This window comes from Micropterus salmoides, unplaced genomic scaffold, assembly GCF_014851395.1.
Source record: "Micropterus salmoides isolate LMB-PRFRI ecotype aquatic unplaced genomic scaffold, ASM1485139v1 Ms_hic_scaffold_2, whole genome shotgun sequence".
NCBI classification, from domain to species: Eukaryota; Metazoa; Chordata; class Actinopteri; order Centrarchiformes; family Centrarchidae; genus Micropterus; species Micropterus salmoides.
The window spans coordinates 53,565,397-53,582,896 of NW_024041150.1; the positions used below are offsets into that span (position 1 = coordinate 53,565,397).

The 17,500-nt window shown below is 46.7% G+C and overlaps 1 protein-coding gene and 1 pseudogene across 4 annotated transcripts in view; both read left to right on the forward strand.

Annotated features, from left to right (window-relative positions):
- Positions 1–7,252, forward strand: part of LOC119912599 (ephrin type-B receptor 4b-like) — a 20,905-nt gene extending 13,653 nt beyond the window's left edge. For 2 of the 4 annotated variants that reach the window (XM_038731866.1, XM_038731870.1), the window contains exons 12-21: positions 51–106; positions 206–319; positions 1,530–1,777; positions 2,183–2,329; positions 2,418–2,486; positions 2,630–2,679; positions 2,765–2,864; positions 3,147–3,340; positions 4,165–4,323; positions 4,916–7,252. In XM_038731866.1, the coding sequence (XP_038587794.1) occupies positions 51–106; positions 206–319; positions 1,530–1,777; positions 2,183–2,329; positions 2,418–2,486; positions 2,630–2,679; positions 2,765–2,864; positions 3,147–3,340; positions 4,165–4,323; positions 4,916–5,021 (1,243 nt within the window). In that variant the 3' untranslated portion in view covers positions 5,022–7,252. Of the gene's footprint in view, positions 1–47; positions 107–205; positions 320–1,529; positions 1,778–2,182; positions 2,330–2,417; positions 2,487–2,629; positions 2,680–2,764; positions 2,865–3,146; positions 3,341–4,164; positions 4,324–4,915 lie in introns of all 4 variants that reach the window. The other 2 variants (XM_038731865.1, XM_038731867.1) reach the window with 1 other exon arrangement.
- Positions 1–17,500, forward strand: part of LOC119912628 — a 337,535-nt pseudogene that overhangs the window by 219,569 nt on the left and 100,466 nt on the right.

Here is a 17,500-nt window from a genome sequence, read left to right on the forward strand (position 1 = left end):
TCTCTCCCTCCTCTCTCCTCTCTCTCCCTCCTCTCTCCCTCCATCAGCAGGAGAGCGAGGGCTTCGGAGATGAATGATAAGAGTGGACACTACCAGATGGGACAGAGTGAGTTTCATCCAATCACACTCTGTTTTCCTCAGTGTTGATGTTAAAGCACTGTATGATGATGATGATGATGATGATGGTGTGGTGTCGTTGTCGTAGCGATGAAGGTGTACATCGACCCGTTTACCTACGAGGACCCGAACGAGGCGGTGAGGGAGTTCGCCAAAGAGATCGAGGCGTCCTTCGTGAAGATAGAGGAGGTGATCGGAGCAGGTGAGCCTCGCACCTTTACGGGCACTAAAGAACCTTTAAGGAACCTTTTAGCACACGTTAGCGTGCTTAAGGAACTTATGAAGGTCACATGAACCTTTTAAAGAGTCCTTCTTAAATCTAGTAATCGAACACACTTTTTACAACTCTGTAGGAACCATGAACTTTTCAGGGACCCTATATTCTAATATATTCAAATCTTTTAAGGAACCTTTTAGGTTCTTAAACATTTTTTAGCAGCCACGAACATTTTTTAGAAATGTTAAGGACTTAAGGTAATTTTAGGATTTCGGCAGGGATCAAAGAACCTTTCAGGGCCTTTTTAGGGCTTAGATCGGGATTCAAGTACGGTAATGTTTAAGGAACTTAAAAGGAACATTTTGTGAAACTTTTTGGGGGGATCCAGGACATTTTAAGGATTTTTGTGAAACCCTGGAACCTTTTTATGAATCTAGGCATGTTTAAGTAACTTGTTTTTTAGGAACGTTTAGAAACTTTTTAGGAAATGTTAGTAATCATCTTTTTGAGGAACCTTTTAGAAACGTTTCAGCTAAGAAACCTTTAGAGGAACATTTTATTGTCTGGGTAAAGAGCTGCAACACAAAAAGACCTTTATTTTGTTACTGAAGAACCAACACATGCTGCTGGGTGTTAAAAAGACTTTTATTGTGAACAAACTGCCGGAAAGGTTTGTGAACTCTGATCTCTGAGAGGAGAACGTTAACTTTCCCACCGTCAGGAGAAACGCTATAAAAACATTACATCAGATTTGTTCTCCAACATTTTATTAAAAGTCAACAGCGTGTGTGTGTGTGGCTACTGTAACATCAGTCGTCTCTGGTGATGACATTAGTCAGACGTAACTGGATAGCAGTTGCCTCGGAAACAAGGGTTAAAAGTTTTCAGCAATGCACTCACACGTGTGTGTGTGTGTGTGCGTGTGTGTGTGCGTGTGTGTGCGTGTGTGTGCGTGTGTGTGCGTGAGGTGTAGAAGTGTTGGTATGTGCTAATGAGCCTTAAAGGAACAGCGCTCCATATTAAACCCATGAATCAGTTTATTGACTCAGAGACTGGACAGGTGTTTGTGGTTAGCTCTGCTCTGATTGGTTCCTGCAGGTATTTGTCTGTACATGTTCCCCTGGTTGGGAGCGACCTCCCGTTACGCTGCAGAACAGTTTCCAAATTTAAAAAACCCTCTGCTGTACCTGTCCAGGTGAGTTTGGCGAGGTGTGTCGCGGGCGGCTGAGGGTCCCGGGCCGGAAGGAGAACTACGTGGCGATCAAGACCCTGAAGGGCGGCTACACGGATAAGCAGAGGCGGGACTTCCTGTCGGAGGCGTCCATCATGGGTCAGTTCCAGCACCCCAACATCATCCACCTGGAGGGCGTCATCACCACTTCCTGTCCCGTCATGATCCTCACCGAGTTCATGGAGAACGGAGCTCTCGACAGTTTCCTGAGGGTGAGACGGGCCTAACCTGTCTGTCTGCCTGTCTGTCTCACTGTCTGTCTGTCTGTCTCACTGTCCGTCTGTCTCACTGTCCGTCTGTCTCACTGTCCGTCCGCCTGTCTCACTGTCTGTCTGTCTCACTGTCTGTCTGTCTCACTGTCTGTCTGCCTGTCTGTCTCACTGTCTGCCTGTCTGTCTCACTGTCTGTCTGTCTGTCTGTCTGCCTGTCTCACTGTCCGTCCGCCCTGTCTGCCTGTCTGCCTGTCTCACTGTCTGTCTGTCTGTCTGTGTCTCACCTCCCACCTGTCTGTCTGTCTCACTATCTCACTGTCTGTCTGTCCGCCTGTCTGTCTGTCTGTGTCTCACCTCCCACCTGTCTGTCTGTCTGTGTCTCACCTCCCACCTGTCTGTCTGCAGATGAATGACGGGCAGTTCACCACCATCCAGCTGGTGGGGATGCTGCGTGGGATCGCGGCGGGGATGAAGTACCTGTCCGACATGAGCTTCGTCCACCGAGACCTGGCAGCTCGCAACATCCTGGTCAACTCCAACCTGGTCTGTAAGGTGAGACGGTTTGCCTACCGGGCTACCTGCCCACCTGTCTGTCTGCATGTCAGTTTGAAAATGATACATTTGTTTTTGTTTGTCTCAGGTGTCAGACTTCGGTCTCAGCAGGTTCCTGACTGAAAACTCGTCCGACCCGACCTACACCAGCTCTCTGGTAAGTCTGCTATGTGCTAATGAGCCTTAAAGGAACAGCGCACCTCTCCAGGGTTTTGTTATCATATAGCATATACCATGCTTTTATTTTGAAAGAATTGCTACCAGCCTCCTCCCGTTAGCTAACTGTCTGTGTCTCTTCAGGGAGGAAAGATTCCTATTCGCTGGACGGCTCCCGAGGCCATCGCCTACAGGTGAGTGTCCGCCCTGCAGGTCGCAGCACGGGGACGAAGATCAGTGGGGTTAAATATTTAACATGATTTTTTCATTGACCTGCAGGAAGTTCACGTCAGCCAGCGACGCGTGGAGTTACGGCATCGTCATGTGGGAAGTGATGTCATACGGAGAACGGCCATATTGGGACATGAGCAACCAGGATGTAAGAAGGAACACAGCTTTTAGTTTGACCCGGAGACACATGCATGCTAAAACTCCAAGACTCGCATTATTTTCTAACTGGGCTCCTTCAGATTTTATAAACACTTTATTCAGCCATAAATAAAAAACAGTCTGCCGTTAAAACTCCTTTAAAAAGCAGGTGAATTATGAATCTGTCAGATATTTTAAACGCAGGACCAACCGGTGAAAACCAGATGAAATAAATGACATTAAGTTTAAATATCAAGGTCACAGACGGTTAACCCGTCTCTCTCTCCGTCAGGTGATTAACGCCATCGAGCAGGACTACCGGCTGCCCCCGCCGCCGGACTGCCCCTCCTCCCTGCACGCGCTCATGCTGGACTGCTGGCAGAAGGAACGAGCCAACCGGCCGAGGTTCTGCGACGTGGTGGCGGCGCTCGACAGGCTGATCCGAAACCCCGCCTCTCTAAAAGTGACGCATCAGGAGGGTCCGAGGTGAGACGGGTTAACACACCTCTTTAACGGGGGGGGTGTTGATTGGCAGCTGTGGAATGTCACTTATGCACCAGCTGCTGGAGGTCAGAGGTCAGAGGTCGGCGTCTGCCACTCAGACAAAGGCGCACACATACACAAAGCCTGTGGGCGGGGCTTGTGGGGCAGCCAGCTGTGTGATTGACACACAGACCGTTCTTTACATGAGCAGGTGCAGAGCAGATCACATTCCTGGATTACAGCTCAAGCAATATCCTGTCTGTCTCTCGGAGGCTTCCGCCCTCCTGTGTTTGCTCATGATTTCAGTTTACAAATAAAAAAAGTCCAGATATTTAAAAACCTGCTTCCGTCGAGCAGAGACGTCGGCTCGTACCTGCAGCTGTACACGCTGAGCTTTTATTTTGAAGGTTACAGTCTTAGCAGGAAGCTTCCTCTCTGACTGTCACACGGTCAGTTTGATGTCGCCCACACGTCTGTGTGCTGAACATCGTTAGCTTAGCTTAGCATAAGACATGTTTGTTTAAAGTGTGAAAACAACAATTCCTCAGAGTTGCCAGGCAACACTGATCCAACAAATAGTTCTGTGTACCAGGCAGGGATGATGAAAGACACTGCCCAGCTGCATTTTGGGAAATGTTTTTGGTGTTTGACGCACGCTAGAGACTAAAAGCCAGACTCTGTCTCTCCAAGAACTTATATTTTATGGAGGTTTAGTTTGAAAGCATCCCTCCCGGACAGTCGGCTTTGTTTGATTAAAACGTTCTCATGTTAACAGTCTGGAGCTGTGTCCCCACCCTCCTGTCTCATTAATCCTGTCTGTCTCTCAGCCCGTCCCAGCCCCTGTTGGACCAGCGCGTCCCCCCTCCCCTCTCGGCCTGTGGTTCAGTCTCTGAGTGGCTCCGAGCCATAAAGATGGAGCGATACGAGCAGAGCTTCCTGCAGGGCGGGTTCACCAGCCTGGACATCGTCTCGCAGCTGAACACTGAGTGAGACTCGCTACGTTACTACATAACACCCCTAACCCCAAAACCCCTAACCCAAAACCCCAGACCCTAACCCCAAAACCCCTAACCCAAAACCCCAGACCCTAACCCCAAAATCCCGAACCCCAAAACCCCTAACCCAAAACTCCAGACCCAAAACCCCTAACCCCAAAACCCGTAACCCAAAACCCCAGACCCTAACCCCAAAATCCCGAACCCCAAAACCCCAGACCCAAAACCCCAGACCCAAAACCCCAGACCCAAAACCCCAAACCCAAAACCCCTAACCCCAAAACCCAACCCCAAAACCCCTAACCCAAAACCCCAGATCCTAACCCCAAAACCCCTAACCCCAAAACCCAACCCCAAAACCCCAGACCCTAACCCCAAAACCCAACCCCAAAACCCCAGATCCTAACCCCAAAACCCCTAACCCCAAAACCCAACCCCAAACCCCAGATCCTAACCCCAAAACCCCAGACCCTAACCCCAAAACCCCAGACCCTAACCCAGCTTCTGTTCAGAAAGCGGTGACACACTCAAGTGTTTTCTGTATTTTGGCTCTAATCTCTTTCCATACTGTCTGTTTCCATAGAGACCTGCTCAGAGTGGGCGTCACCCTCGCTGGCCACCAAAAGAAAATCCTCTCCTCCATCCAGACGCTCAGGATACACAAGGTCCCGCCCACCGTCCTCTACTGACCAATCACAGCCCTGCCCTGCCGTACTGTCCCGAAACACAACACTCAGGATGTCACTGATCCAACCCGTCATTTTGACCAATCAGAAAAGCCTTAGGACCAGCGAGACTCCTCCTCCTGATGGTTGGGCCAATGAGAGGCATCGGGTAAAACAGAGCTGTGAGACTAAGGAAGCACAAAAACCCCTCACAGACGTCCTCTCTGCTCTTTGAACTTTATACTGAGGCGCAACAGGACTCCGCCTACCTTGTTATTCTGACCAATCAGAGCCAAGGACAGAGCCGACCTCAGTAAAGTTTTATAAATAAGCGTGGCCCTGCCTTACGGGACCAGCAGCCATCCGCTGATCAGGGAAACCAAAGCTCTTCCTGGTCGTCACCGGCCAGTCGGCATCTAGCATCGCTAAGCCCCTCCCACTCTATGAAAGCACAGCTGGGATTGGTTCCCAGCCCCGTCCGTCACACAGTAAGACCAGCTTGGTGCTGGATCAGCTGGTCCTTCTGCATCAACGGATCTTACAAGTACAAAACCAGAGACACTGAGCTGTGATCTGGATTCTACTGGAAACCAAGAACAGGGTTTACGTTTGGTCCTTCATGGACGCTGATGGTCAAAAAGATCCCGAACTGCTGCCCCTACGACTGCCGAGAACCGAGGGACATTTCAGAAGTACTGTCGTCCTGCTCCGTTAGGAATATTCTGGGATTTTAATTGAGGAATTCTTGAGGACATTTTTAAAGGACGCTGTTGATACTGGGAGTCCAAACAGACCAGTTGGTAATCTCCGTCAATATGGGACTGTTTACCTGAGGGATTTGAGTCGTGGTAGAGTTTCAGTATCGTGCTCTTCATCATCTGTGAGGAATGTTCTGCCACTGCCTCAGAAAACAACGTGGACCTTTAGAGGAAATCGTTTTAAAAACATCCTGGCGGTTTGATCCTGGGGGCTGTGATCCTTCGGGAGATAGCGTCTTCGGAATAACGAGAGGCTTTCAGGAATATTTACGTCTCTTCAAAGGACTACGAGCTTCTTAAAGTCCACTTAAAAGTACTCAAATTGTTTATTGAGTCCTCAAACGTTCCCACACTGAGGGATCTAGAGCAGTTTTAAACCTTAATATCAAACACTGATCACTGAAAGGTTCTTAGTTTGGGTCCAGGATCAGGACTCCGGTGTGATCCGGGACGTGAGAGACCAAAGTCCCTTTTTAACATTTCGCTTTCAGCCTTCAGGAACAAAAACCACTGAGCCGGCCTACAGAAGCATTTCACTGACGTCTTGTAAAGGATCCAGGAGTGTGGGAACTGTCTGGGCTCTGAGGACGGTTGTAGACCCGTTGGTGGTTTCGTATTTTAGCACTTTTTGTACCTGATATTTGATCATGATCGTGTTTTTAAAGCCAATGTTTTTATACTAAACTTACATTTCAGGAAGAAACTTGCATTTTGTAAAGAAAAGAAAAACATGAAAAAAACCCGTGGTGTGATATTTCAGAGCTCTCTGGGGGCCGAGGAGAGCGAGAGGGTGTTCAGGACCAAAGATCTGAAGTCAGCCAGTCGTGTTCTGCCCACAGGAACCAGTCTGTGTCTGATGGGTCAGATCCACAAACCTTTAAAACACTAGAACACAGCATGAGAGAACGCAGGAACCTGTTTACACAATCACTGAACTAACATGAGATCCAGGTCTCCTGGACCCCCCTGCTGAAACAGATAGAACCAGTCAGGTAGTGAAAACCAGCAGGTTCTTGATGACTGAATCATGTGGACTGACTGGCTTCAGGACTCTTCACTCCCATTGGTCCCCCTGACCTGTCAGTCAAACCACTAAAAAGCCATTAACAGCACTACAGGGTCTGGCCTCCCTACTGTATGTTGGACTGTTGCATGATGGGAGTTTTCAGCAGCGGTCTTCATATTGAAGGCTGCTGCGAGTGATGTCATTGTCGTTGATTAGTGGATTCAGGAGCGGGAGGTTCCCATTGGTCCCTCATTGGAGGGACGTCCCGCCCCCATGTACTTGTGTCCTCGTCCGTCCCTTGTGACCCTGAATGGTTGATCTGGATTCTGGTGAGAACGCAGCAGCTGAGTCTGGATCAGCGTTTTCTAAATCCACTTTAATATGTGAAAACATTTCTGTACTTGTTATTGATATTTAGGAGGATGTCCGCTGGGCGAGGGGAGTCTCTGTCAGCCAATCACAATAAAGATGAGCCGTGCTGCCCAATCAGATGTCTTGTTGTCTGTTTACTCTGTCAGGACTGAACCTCTGAGCGCAGCAGATAAACTTTGCATCATGGGAACAACACTTAGAGTTTGTTTGTCCCAAACAGGCGTTGCATCATTAGATTACCAGCACATTGCTGAGGGCGCCCCGTGACTCTGACGTCCTTTCTTCACGTCCACAGATCAGCTGGGCAAAGATCTCGTCCTCCAACGTTTACAGAATTGACAACGATGTGTTTAACTCGTGTCTCTTTAAAACAAAGTCCTGTTTGACTAAATCAGTTTATGAGTGTAACCAAAGCGATTCTCTCAAGTTGTTTGTTTTGCAGTCCGTGCAGCAGATCCGCCGTCGTCTTCGTGCAAACAGCTCGCCACTCTCACAGGACTTTCCCACAAAGGAACGCGCTGCAGCTGCCGGCTGAAGCATCTACTGCACAGAGTCCAAAACAAACAACTTGAGAAAGCCACTCTGCAGGCTGAACGGCCGGAGGTCTATTGTTCTTTGTCATACTGGGAAATACTTGATTGCAGTACAAGTAAACAGCATTCGTTTGTGTCGCGGCTGAAGCGGAGCTGATTCTCGTCGCTGGGTTGTATAACACGGCGTCGTGCAGTATGCAGGGACACGTTTAAAACCATAACGATAACTAAATACAGTCAAGCAGAAGTACAAAGCAGCAACTTTCTTCCCGTTCTGCAGGAAAGACGTGATCGTCCGGTTCCTCCAGCTCGACATGAACTCATGATGCAAACATGGAAAGTCTTCAGTGTGACCTCTGACCTTCAGCTGTGTGTGTGTGTGTTATCAGACAGATGATAGAGGGGTGAGTGTGTGGGAGACACAGCAGACCTGATAGAGCTGATATCTGTCTTGTGTGGTCTCTGTCTCGACTGTAGACTTCAACGCAGTATTTATTTGTGTTAACATGTAAATTAAAACTAATTACATTTCCAAAACTGAAGTGAGTCATACGACCTTGCAAATCCAGATCATGTCAGAGCCGGTCCGTTAAAAACCAGTTCAGCTGCTATAATCCAGACCTGCCACGTCAGCCCCGGCGTCCTCTGCACTCAGCACTCACCTCGTGTTTTAGTGATAATAGTGATGAATCCAGTCCTGTGAGAACAGGTGAGATCAGCGTTCCTGTTGTTTCCCACAGTGATGATGAACCTGATCTGATGAAAACACACCTCCTGTTTGGTGATCTACCCCAGTGAGGGATCAATAAAGTCTTATCTTATCTTCACAGCCCTGAACAAAGGCCTGGGTTTCCGTGCCGTGCGTGATGTGCTGTAATCTGTGACTGTTGGACAGACGCTGTAATGTTTATTGCGTCCTGGAGATGTTTCTGCACGCCGTGATGTTGACAGACGTGTTTCTGGATAGTAAAGATCTGATCTGTAGCCGGCTGAGAGATCACAGGCTGGAACAGAGCACGAACAGATGATCCAGCTGTGCCAGACGTCTATTTAATTCACTCCAAACCTACAATGTCTCATTTCATTAAACGGCCGTTACTTCGACTCCTCGCCTGCATCTCTGGTTGGAGGGACTAAAGGCCGGTTTATACTTCTGCTTCGAGTCGACGCCGTCGTGAGCATTTAGAGGGGAGATGGTTGTAACATTTCTGTCTGTAACTCGGAGCTCTTTTAAGCCGGTGTGTTTAAAATCTGACACAACCTGGTTTCATGTGTCTGTTATTAAATGTCTCTGCAACACAGACAGAAAATGCATTAAGTCTCAAACACAGGGAGGAAAACTTTCCAGTCTGGGTTAGGAACAAGCCCTGGGGTGAAATGTAACAATATGTATTCTGTAATGATTCTATAAGCTTTTTATTCAACACTTGAACTGTTTTTTAACATAATTTATGTGTGTGTTTGTGCACCGTCACAGAGAACAACAATAAAACTAATAGATTTCAGTTTGATGAGTTTAACTACAAAGCAGGAAATGCACAAGATGATTACAGGATGCTAAACTGAGCTTGTGCAGAGTGAATCGGGTGATTCATAACTCGTTCCTGATCGGAGAAACAGGACGTGTTACGACCATCGATGGTGTTGTGTTTTGCTTTGGCGATGAGGTGCTACACGTGGACAAACATGCAGTTTTACATATAAATAAATGTAGAAATATGTAAATATGGAATAAACAAATGCAAGTTATATAAAAATAAAAAGTATTTGCAGAGAAAGAACAACGTCGCATATGTTTACATGTGCATTATATAATAATATAAAATATAATAATAACAAAATAAAAATAAAACAACAAACAACAAATATGTGCATTATGTCTCCCCTACTTGTGTGTTGGTGTCTGCATCGCTCTACAGTTACAAAAGGTTAGTTGGCGGTGGGGTTTCTGCGAGTCTCCTCGCTGCTGTTTTGAGTTGTTGTTGTTTCTCTACAAACAATGATCGATGTTGAACAGCAGCTACTTTTAGTGAAATCACTAAAAAGCAGAAACAGAAGCGTCAGGCGACGGCGTGGATTACACACTGGCCTGAGGAGGCGAGGAGGCGAGGAGAGGAATCTAGGAGGTACACACTGAGAAGTGGCATCATTTGAGCGTCTGATCTCTGAGTGTGAACATCTGACCAACGATCCCACAATGCACTGCTCTGCGTGTTACAGATGTCGAGGGTCTCTGCAGCTGGCAGCGATCAGTGAGCGTGTGAAATCTGCGAGGCGTCTGACTCTGGAGGAAGTGACATCACGCCGATGTGTGTCAAACGTTTTTAAAACTTCACGAGCAACAGGAAGTGATGCGTAAACATGAAACCCCAGAACAGGGAACAGAGCGGCGTTCAGGCAGGCAGGTGTTCCACATCAGCACTGCGACTGCCACACGGGAAAGGTCGGAGGTCACGGCGGCTTGAGGAGGCGTGTGTGTGTGTGTGACTGACAGTCGGTGTAACTTGAGTCTGAACAAACAGCAGGTTAAAGAGAAACAGATCTGCTGCTTCATTTCAATCAGTTTCAAACGTATTTATTTATTTTACGTGAACCTGGAGTAAAGTGGTTCCTTAATGAGAACCAACAGAGCAGCAGTTACAGTCAGCCCAGAACGACACATGTCCCTCCATTACTGAGTGACCTCCACTGGCCCCCCGGGGCCTCCAGAGTCAGATTCAAATCTCTAATGCTGCATACAGAGTGACTACTGGGTCTGCACCATCTACCTAAGCTCCACAATACAAGCCTACGTTGCTTCTGGGCCACTGGCTCTGCGATGGTGGAACAAGCTGCCACACGCCACCGGAGCAGGGCGACCCTCTCTAACTTCAAGAAGCTCCTGAAAACTCTGCAGAGAACGCTTCCTCTAACCTCCAACGTACACATCACATGATGCCACGATGCTCACGTCTGCATAACCTGCATAATCTGGTATTTCAGTCTCTCGTTAAATGTCACATGTCAGGGAACACAGGTATGTGGAAGAGACCCTGAACGTGCAGAAAGTTTTGAACGTGAGCAGAAAAGCTGCTGAAACACAGGAGCTATTAAAGTGCCGGAGTTTATAACTGAATTAAAATGAATTAATTTCTCATTGAAGTGAAAAGGAGCCACAGTCACATTTAAAGAGGTTCCTTCCCCAAACAAAGACACAAAGAGGAGGGAAGACTGAATCATGACTCAGCAGATATTAAATAAGTTGATCGTTAACCAGAATGCAGTAAATGAAATGTTTAATGCTGGTGAGGACGTCCACGACCTCCTTATTAACATGTGTCCACTCTAATGTTGAAGCAAAACCTGCAACATCAAAATCCATCTTCTATAAAATCACTAATTCACGAGTCGCTTTTTAGAAATAAAGTTTGTGAGGGTCTGAAAGAGGTGGGCAGCGGACCAAACCACTGCGAGGCGTAAGAGGGGGGAGGACGTCTTCTTGCAAAACTTAAGCAGCAGAGTCGTAGCAGAGAGCGAGAGCTGACGGACAGCAGGGGTCATATTGTGAAGGTGTCACTGTGGGCTCTGGGTAACTGTGACGGCAGAATCTTTTACAAACAATCATTCGAATTAACGGAGGAAATGATCAGCAGATTGATCCAGAATGAAAAGAACCGTGAGCTGCAGTCAGATACTGAACAGTTCAGCTGCAGCTCAACAACTACTGCAGCAACATCCTGCTTTATGTTAATGAGGGGGAAGAGGAATCTGAGGAGATGTAACAGTACAACATGTTACTGCGTTAAAACTTTCACTGAAGGGTCATGTGACCTCCCCCTCCTCCCCCTCCTCCTCTGCAGCGTCTTCTCTCAAAGCTCATCGGACAGAAACGACTTCCAGACGCCGTCAGCGAGTTTCTGTTTTATAAAAAGCAGCTGCTGACTTCAGTCCAATGGCAGAGTTTAAAGTCCCGGATGGGTTTACAGTGAATACATATATGTGTGTGTGTGTGTGTGTGTGTGTGTGTGTGTGTGTGTGTGTGTGTGTGTGTGCGTGTGATGTATAGGAAGGAACATTTCAACATGTTATTTCACTTTAATGAGCACACTGCTGGCAGAGAAATGAAGAAACAGAAGGTTTGTGTTTCATCAGGAACTGCTGAGGAGTGTGTGTCAGTGTGTGTGTGTCAGTGTGTGTGTGTCAGTGTGTGTGTGTCAGTGTGTGTGTGATATCTAGAGAGATTTGGCCGCCCTCCTGTTTTGTGTCTCTCTCTCTCCAGGATGATCAATACTGACAGCTCTGAAGTGCCTCAATACAAGTGTGTTTGTGTGTGTGTGAGTGTGTTTAATGTATAGGTGTGTGTTTGTGTGTGTGTGTGTTTAATGTATATGTGTGTGTGTGTTTGTGTGTGTGTGAGTGTGTTTAATGTATATGTGTGTGTGTGTGTGTGTGTGTGAGTGTGTTTAATGTATATGTGTGTGTGTGTGTGTGTGTGTTTAATGTATATGTGTGTGTGTGTGTGTGTGTGTTTAATGTATATGTGTGTGTGTGTTTGTGTGTGTGTGTTAATGTATATGTGTGTGTGTTTGTGTGTGTGTGAGTGTGTTTAATGTATAGGTGTGTGTTTGTGTGTGTGTGAGTGTGTTTAATGTATAGGTGTGTGTGTGTGTGTGTGTGTGTTTAATGTATATGTGTGTGTGTGTGTGTGTGTGTTTAATGTATAGGTGTGTGTTTGTGTGTGTGTGTGTGTTTAATGTATATGTGTGTGTGTGTGTGTGTGTGTGTGTGTTTGTGTGTGTGTGTGTGTTTAATGTATATGTGTGTGTGTGTGTGTGTGTGTGTGTGTGTGTGTGTGTGTTTAATGTGCATTTGAGTTTTCCAGTTTAAGATTTTCCGCTTTTGACAAACCTCTTGACCTCCAACATACCAACAAAAAAACCCTGGAAACTCTTCAAGGACCTCTGGAACCACCCTTAGAACCCCCGAGACCTCCATAAGAACTCTTGGAAACTCCCCAATAACCCCTGAAACTTCCGAGGAACTTTAGAAACTGCTCCAATCAACATGAAATATAACAAGAACCTGTGAGACTCCTGAAAATCCTCACCAGATGCTCTTTGATCCTCCGCAAGAACCTCCAAAACACCCGTTACCTCACCCGCAACACTTACAAGCTCCTTCAGAACCTGTGAGACTCCTAGAACCTCACCAATGACTCCTAAGGCCTCCAAGAACGACCTTCAGAACGTCTAGAAGCTCACCAATGACTCTCAGAACCTACCAAATGAACCTTCACAAAGTCCAGAACATTATCAATGATTTTTAGAACCGTTGTCAATAAACGGTAGCTGTTTCTCAGTCTGCGTTCTCGTCTGAGTCTGAGTACTGTTCCAATGAAAAAGTCTGCATCTAGCCAAGTACAGTCAAATCCCCGGATGTGTTCTCTCTCCGCCCGTTTTACAGAGCTTCTGTGGTGACTTGTGGACTTTGGATAGCCAAATATCCCAGAATGCATTTTGCGCCAAAAAGAGGACTTCTGGAACCTCACTAGTGAGTCTTAGATCCTCTACAGGAACCCCAAAATCACCTGAACACTTCACCAACAACAGTTCCCTTCAGAAACTGTGAGAATACTAGAACCTCACCAATGACTCCTAAGGCCTCCAAGAAGAACCTTCAGAACATCCAGAACCTCATCAATTATTTTTGGAACCTTGATCTATAAACAGTGACACTGCTGGAACATCATCAGTGAGTCTTAGATCCTCTACAGGAACCCTAAAATCACCTGATACCTCACCAGCAAGACTTACAAGCTCCTTCAGAACCTATGAGAACCTAACCTCCCCAATAAACCACAGAACATCTTTAAGAACCTCAGAAACTTGTAAAGCTTTATCAACACCTATTAGAATGTTTTTGAGAACCTTTGAAACCATTGGAACCTCAACAACAAGCTCTTTCAGAACCTATGAGACTCCTGGGACCTTACCAATAACCTTTAGAACCTCTTTAAGAACCTCAGAATCAACAACCATTGCTATATCCAGTGGATAGAACTGTGGCCTCACAGGAAGAAGGTCCCCGGTTCAAACCCCGGTCTTCACGGCCGTTCTGTGTGGAGTTTACATGTTCTCCCCGTGTCTGCATGGGTTTTCTTCCAGGTCCTCTGGTTTCCCCCACCATCAAAAACAGGTTCTTCAGTCAGGGCCGTTGACCAGGGACCCTGGCTCAGATCTGGAGTTGGTCCCACTGCTGGGTTAAATGCAGAGAACGAATTTCATTATGTGTATATGATAATGAAAGTACAAAAGAGTACATCTCTAATTATGAATTATTATTATTATTACTAGAACATTCTAGAGAACATTTGGAACCTCACCAGCCTGCTCCTTCAGAAACTGTGAAACCCAGGAAGTCATCAACACTTAAAGCTCTCAAACATCTGAAGCCACCTCCTGGAACAGAATCAGGACCTGCTGGAACTTCCTCCAGGACTCCTGGTTGTCTTGGAACCCAGTTTGGGAACCTGTTTAGCTTCCAGTGGTATAAAGAACCTTTTTTATTTATTTTTTACTTCCTCCAATCCAGACTGCCTCAAAGCATCGACACTAATACGACTGCTACTAAAACTGTGTGTGGTTCCTTTTGGGTAATTGGTAGAATAATATTGTGACAGGCCGAGTGACGAACGGGCCCCTAGCACACACACACACGCACACGCACACGCACACACACACACACACACACACAGACATAATGTGTGTGTGTGTGTTTTCTCTCTGATGTTATCTGATCTGCTGTGAGTTCAGCTCTCAACACTTTTATTTGTTCCCTTCAATAAGCCTCCTCCCCCGCGGCACACACACACACACACACACACACACGCACACACACACACACACACACACACACACACACACACACACACACACACACACACACACACACACACACACACACACACACACACACACACACGCACACACACACACACACACACACACACACACACACACACACACACACAACACACACACACACACACACAGGACGGTCTGACCTGTTTGCAACAGGAGATGATAAAAACGAACTTATCGAAAAACCTCCTCTGTGACCTCCTGCACTTTCCCAAGGACCACAGGAGAACAGCCTGAAGGAGTCTGGGGTCCTTGAGGACCCTTTGTACTGTTTCAAGGACTTCAAGAGCCTCGTCAAGCACCTGTGGAACTCCTGGGGTCCCACGGTTCCTTCCAAAGACCCGTGAAACTTGAAGCCTTCCAGGTACGGCCTCTGCATCCAGGAGCTCCTGCATCTCTCCCAAGGACCTCCTCAAGGACCCTTTCAACGGTTTTCAAGGACAGACTCGGGGGCGAGATGTGCATTTTGAGAGAAGAGACATCCTGTCGCCATGGTAATGATCATACCATGTCAATCAACACGTGATCTGTCAGCTGATAGGCTGACAGGCTGACACCTCACTTCCTCCAACCCCCCCGACCTGGTGACGACCTCACACACACACACACACACACACACACACACACACACACACACACACACACACACACACACGCACACACACACACACACACACACACACACACACACACACACACACACACACACACACACACAGTAACAGGATCTTGTTTTTCAGTCTTTTGAAGGCTGTAACTTAATGACTCTGCGTGTTTGTCCGTGTGTGTCGTACAGTATCTGTAGTTCTGTGTTCTCATTGGTCAGATTTTCACGCTCAGGTCATCGTGTGTGTGCGCAAACACTCGGCCTGTGTGTAACTGTAGACATGTCAGCACAGAAAAACACACCCTCATTTATTATCTGTGTTGTTTCCAAATGTGAAACCTGTGGACGTGGCCACTTTATTAGGAACACCTGTACAGTCCAGTTTGCTTTCATGAAGCTCGTAACGGTGTTTCTATTATTTCGTCCTCCATGTTTAAACACACCAGGTGGTCAGAATATTAGGAACCCCCTTGACTATAATGCAACATTATTGCCTTCATCACACTGGACTTCACGTCAGTCTGTGCAGGTGTTCCTAATAAAGTGGCCACTCTGAGGCGCTCTTATGTTGGAATCATACAGTTTCAAAGCTTCGACCTGACAACATAAATGAAAGTAACAGCGGTTCCTGAGCTGTTCTCCCTCATCAGCTGTGTTAGACACGTAAAATGTGCAGAACATGTCAAACTCGATAATCTCCTGTTGGATAAACTGCACGCAGTAAATCGTCTGTAACGTTAGCTGCCGTGTGACGTACTGAGTCCCACCAGTCCGATAAAATGTAAACTGAAAACCAGCGACACAGACTCTGTTTCTTCTTCATGCCAGACATGTTTGTGGGCGGCAGTTTACAAACATCTTGATTTCCAACCACAAGTCAACAACAAAACCAGAAGAAGCATCACGTCATCATTAAAACGGCGTCTGAGGTCTGAGATGGTCGGGTCATCTCAGGTCAGAGAGCGTTGCTTCTGTCGGACGCCTCCAAACGCCTTTGACCTTTGAACTTAGCCACGTAGTTTTGTGCCCCAACCTTAATCTACCCAAAGTGGGTCACATCCTTAAAAATCCATTTGTTTCCATCGCTGAAGGCGGAGACAGACGATGTGTCACGGTTAAGGCTTCGCTGGTCAAGTCATCAACAACACATATCTGATCTCACACAAGTAGGGATTAACCTTGTTTACGTTCTACAACATTGAGAAAAGTGGCAGTTCGGTTTGTGGAGTGAAAACATCACGGTTGCTTGTGCAAGTTACGTGATAAATAAAAACACTGCTGGATTTCTGTTTCACACAGGAAACGAACGCCGGTCTACCGGCTGAAAGTCTGGGTTGTGGCCCACTCGTCCTCCTCACTCTGACTTTATCAATCAATCAATCAAAATTTATTTCACGTCCAAAGTGCTGCACAGAAAAAGAAATAACAGGCACTAAATACAGAGCTCACACATAAAACAATAACAACCAAACAATAAAATCAACACAATCAGACAAGTTCAGGTTTCCAGGAAAAGAGGTGGGTTTTTAAAAACAGACAGTGAAGAAGTTAAGTCTGATCCTGTAATCCACCGGCAGCCAGCGGAGTGAGGCTGAAATGGGGGAAATGTGCTCCAGTTTACTGTTACACATCACATACCTGCCTTTAGTGCTCACAGACAACAAACACTACGGGACGCATAACCACTGTGTTACAAACTGACATCTGACTCGCTGGGCAGTTTAGTAAACCGGGGGGGGGGTTATTATTTTATTTCCTTCACCGTTGAATCCTGTTGTATTTCACGCTGATGACCTTATTGTTACCTGCAGCACATCGATCCACTGATTTAGTCTGACCAGCTGCATGTTTCAGTGCCGTGCAAGTGATTATTATTGAAATCGTTATTCTAATAAGCACTTTTCTGCAGCTGCAGATGTGAACAGCTGCTCCACTTTCAAAGTGAGCTTCAAAGGTTAAAATCTTACAGTCGACTAGTCCGCGTTGTAAATCAGCATCTTGCTGCTGTGCGGCGACACCGCCCTGGTGACAGTATGAGGATCTGTGAGTGCTGGTTCTGCGTGTGCTACTGTTGAACCAGTTTATTCTGCTCAGCACATCTGGAACACATCTGCATGTATGATTCATATTTCAGCAGGAGCCGCCTCTCTCTCTCTCTGTGTGTGTGGTTACAGAAAACAGTCGTTTAGAAGCGATAAGATTTCATCGACACACGCGTGATCTCTTTCTGTCTCAGTCACGTAGCAGCTTTGACACAAATATACTGCTGTCAGGTTCAGATGAACGTTGGCTTCGGTTCATCTGCAGACTCTCAGCGCCGCAGCTACA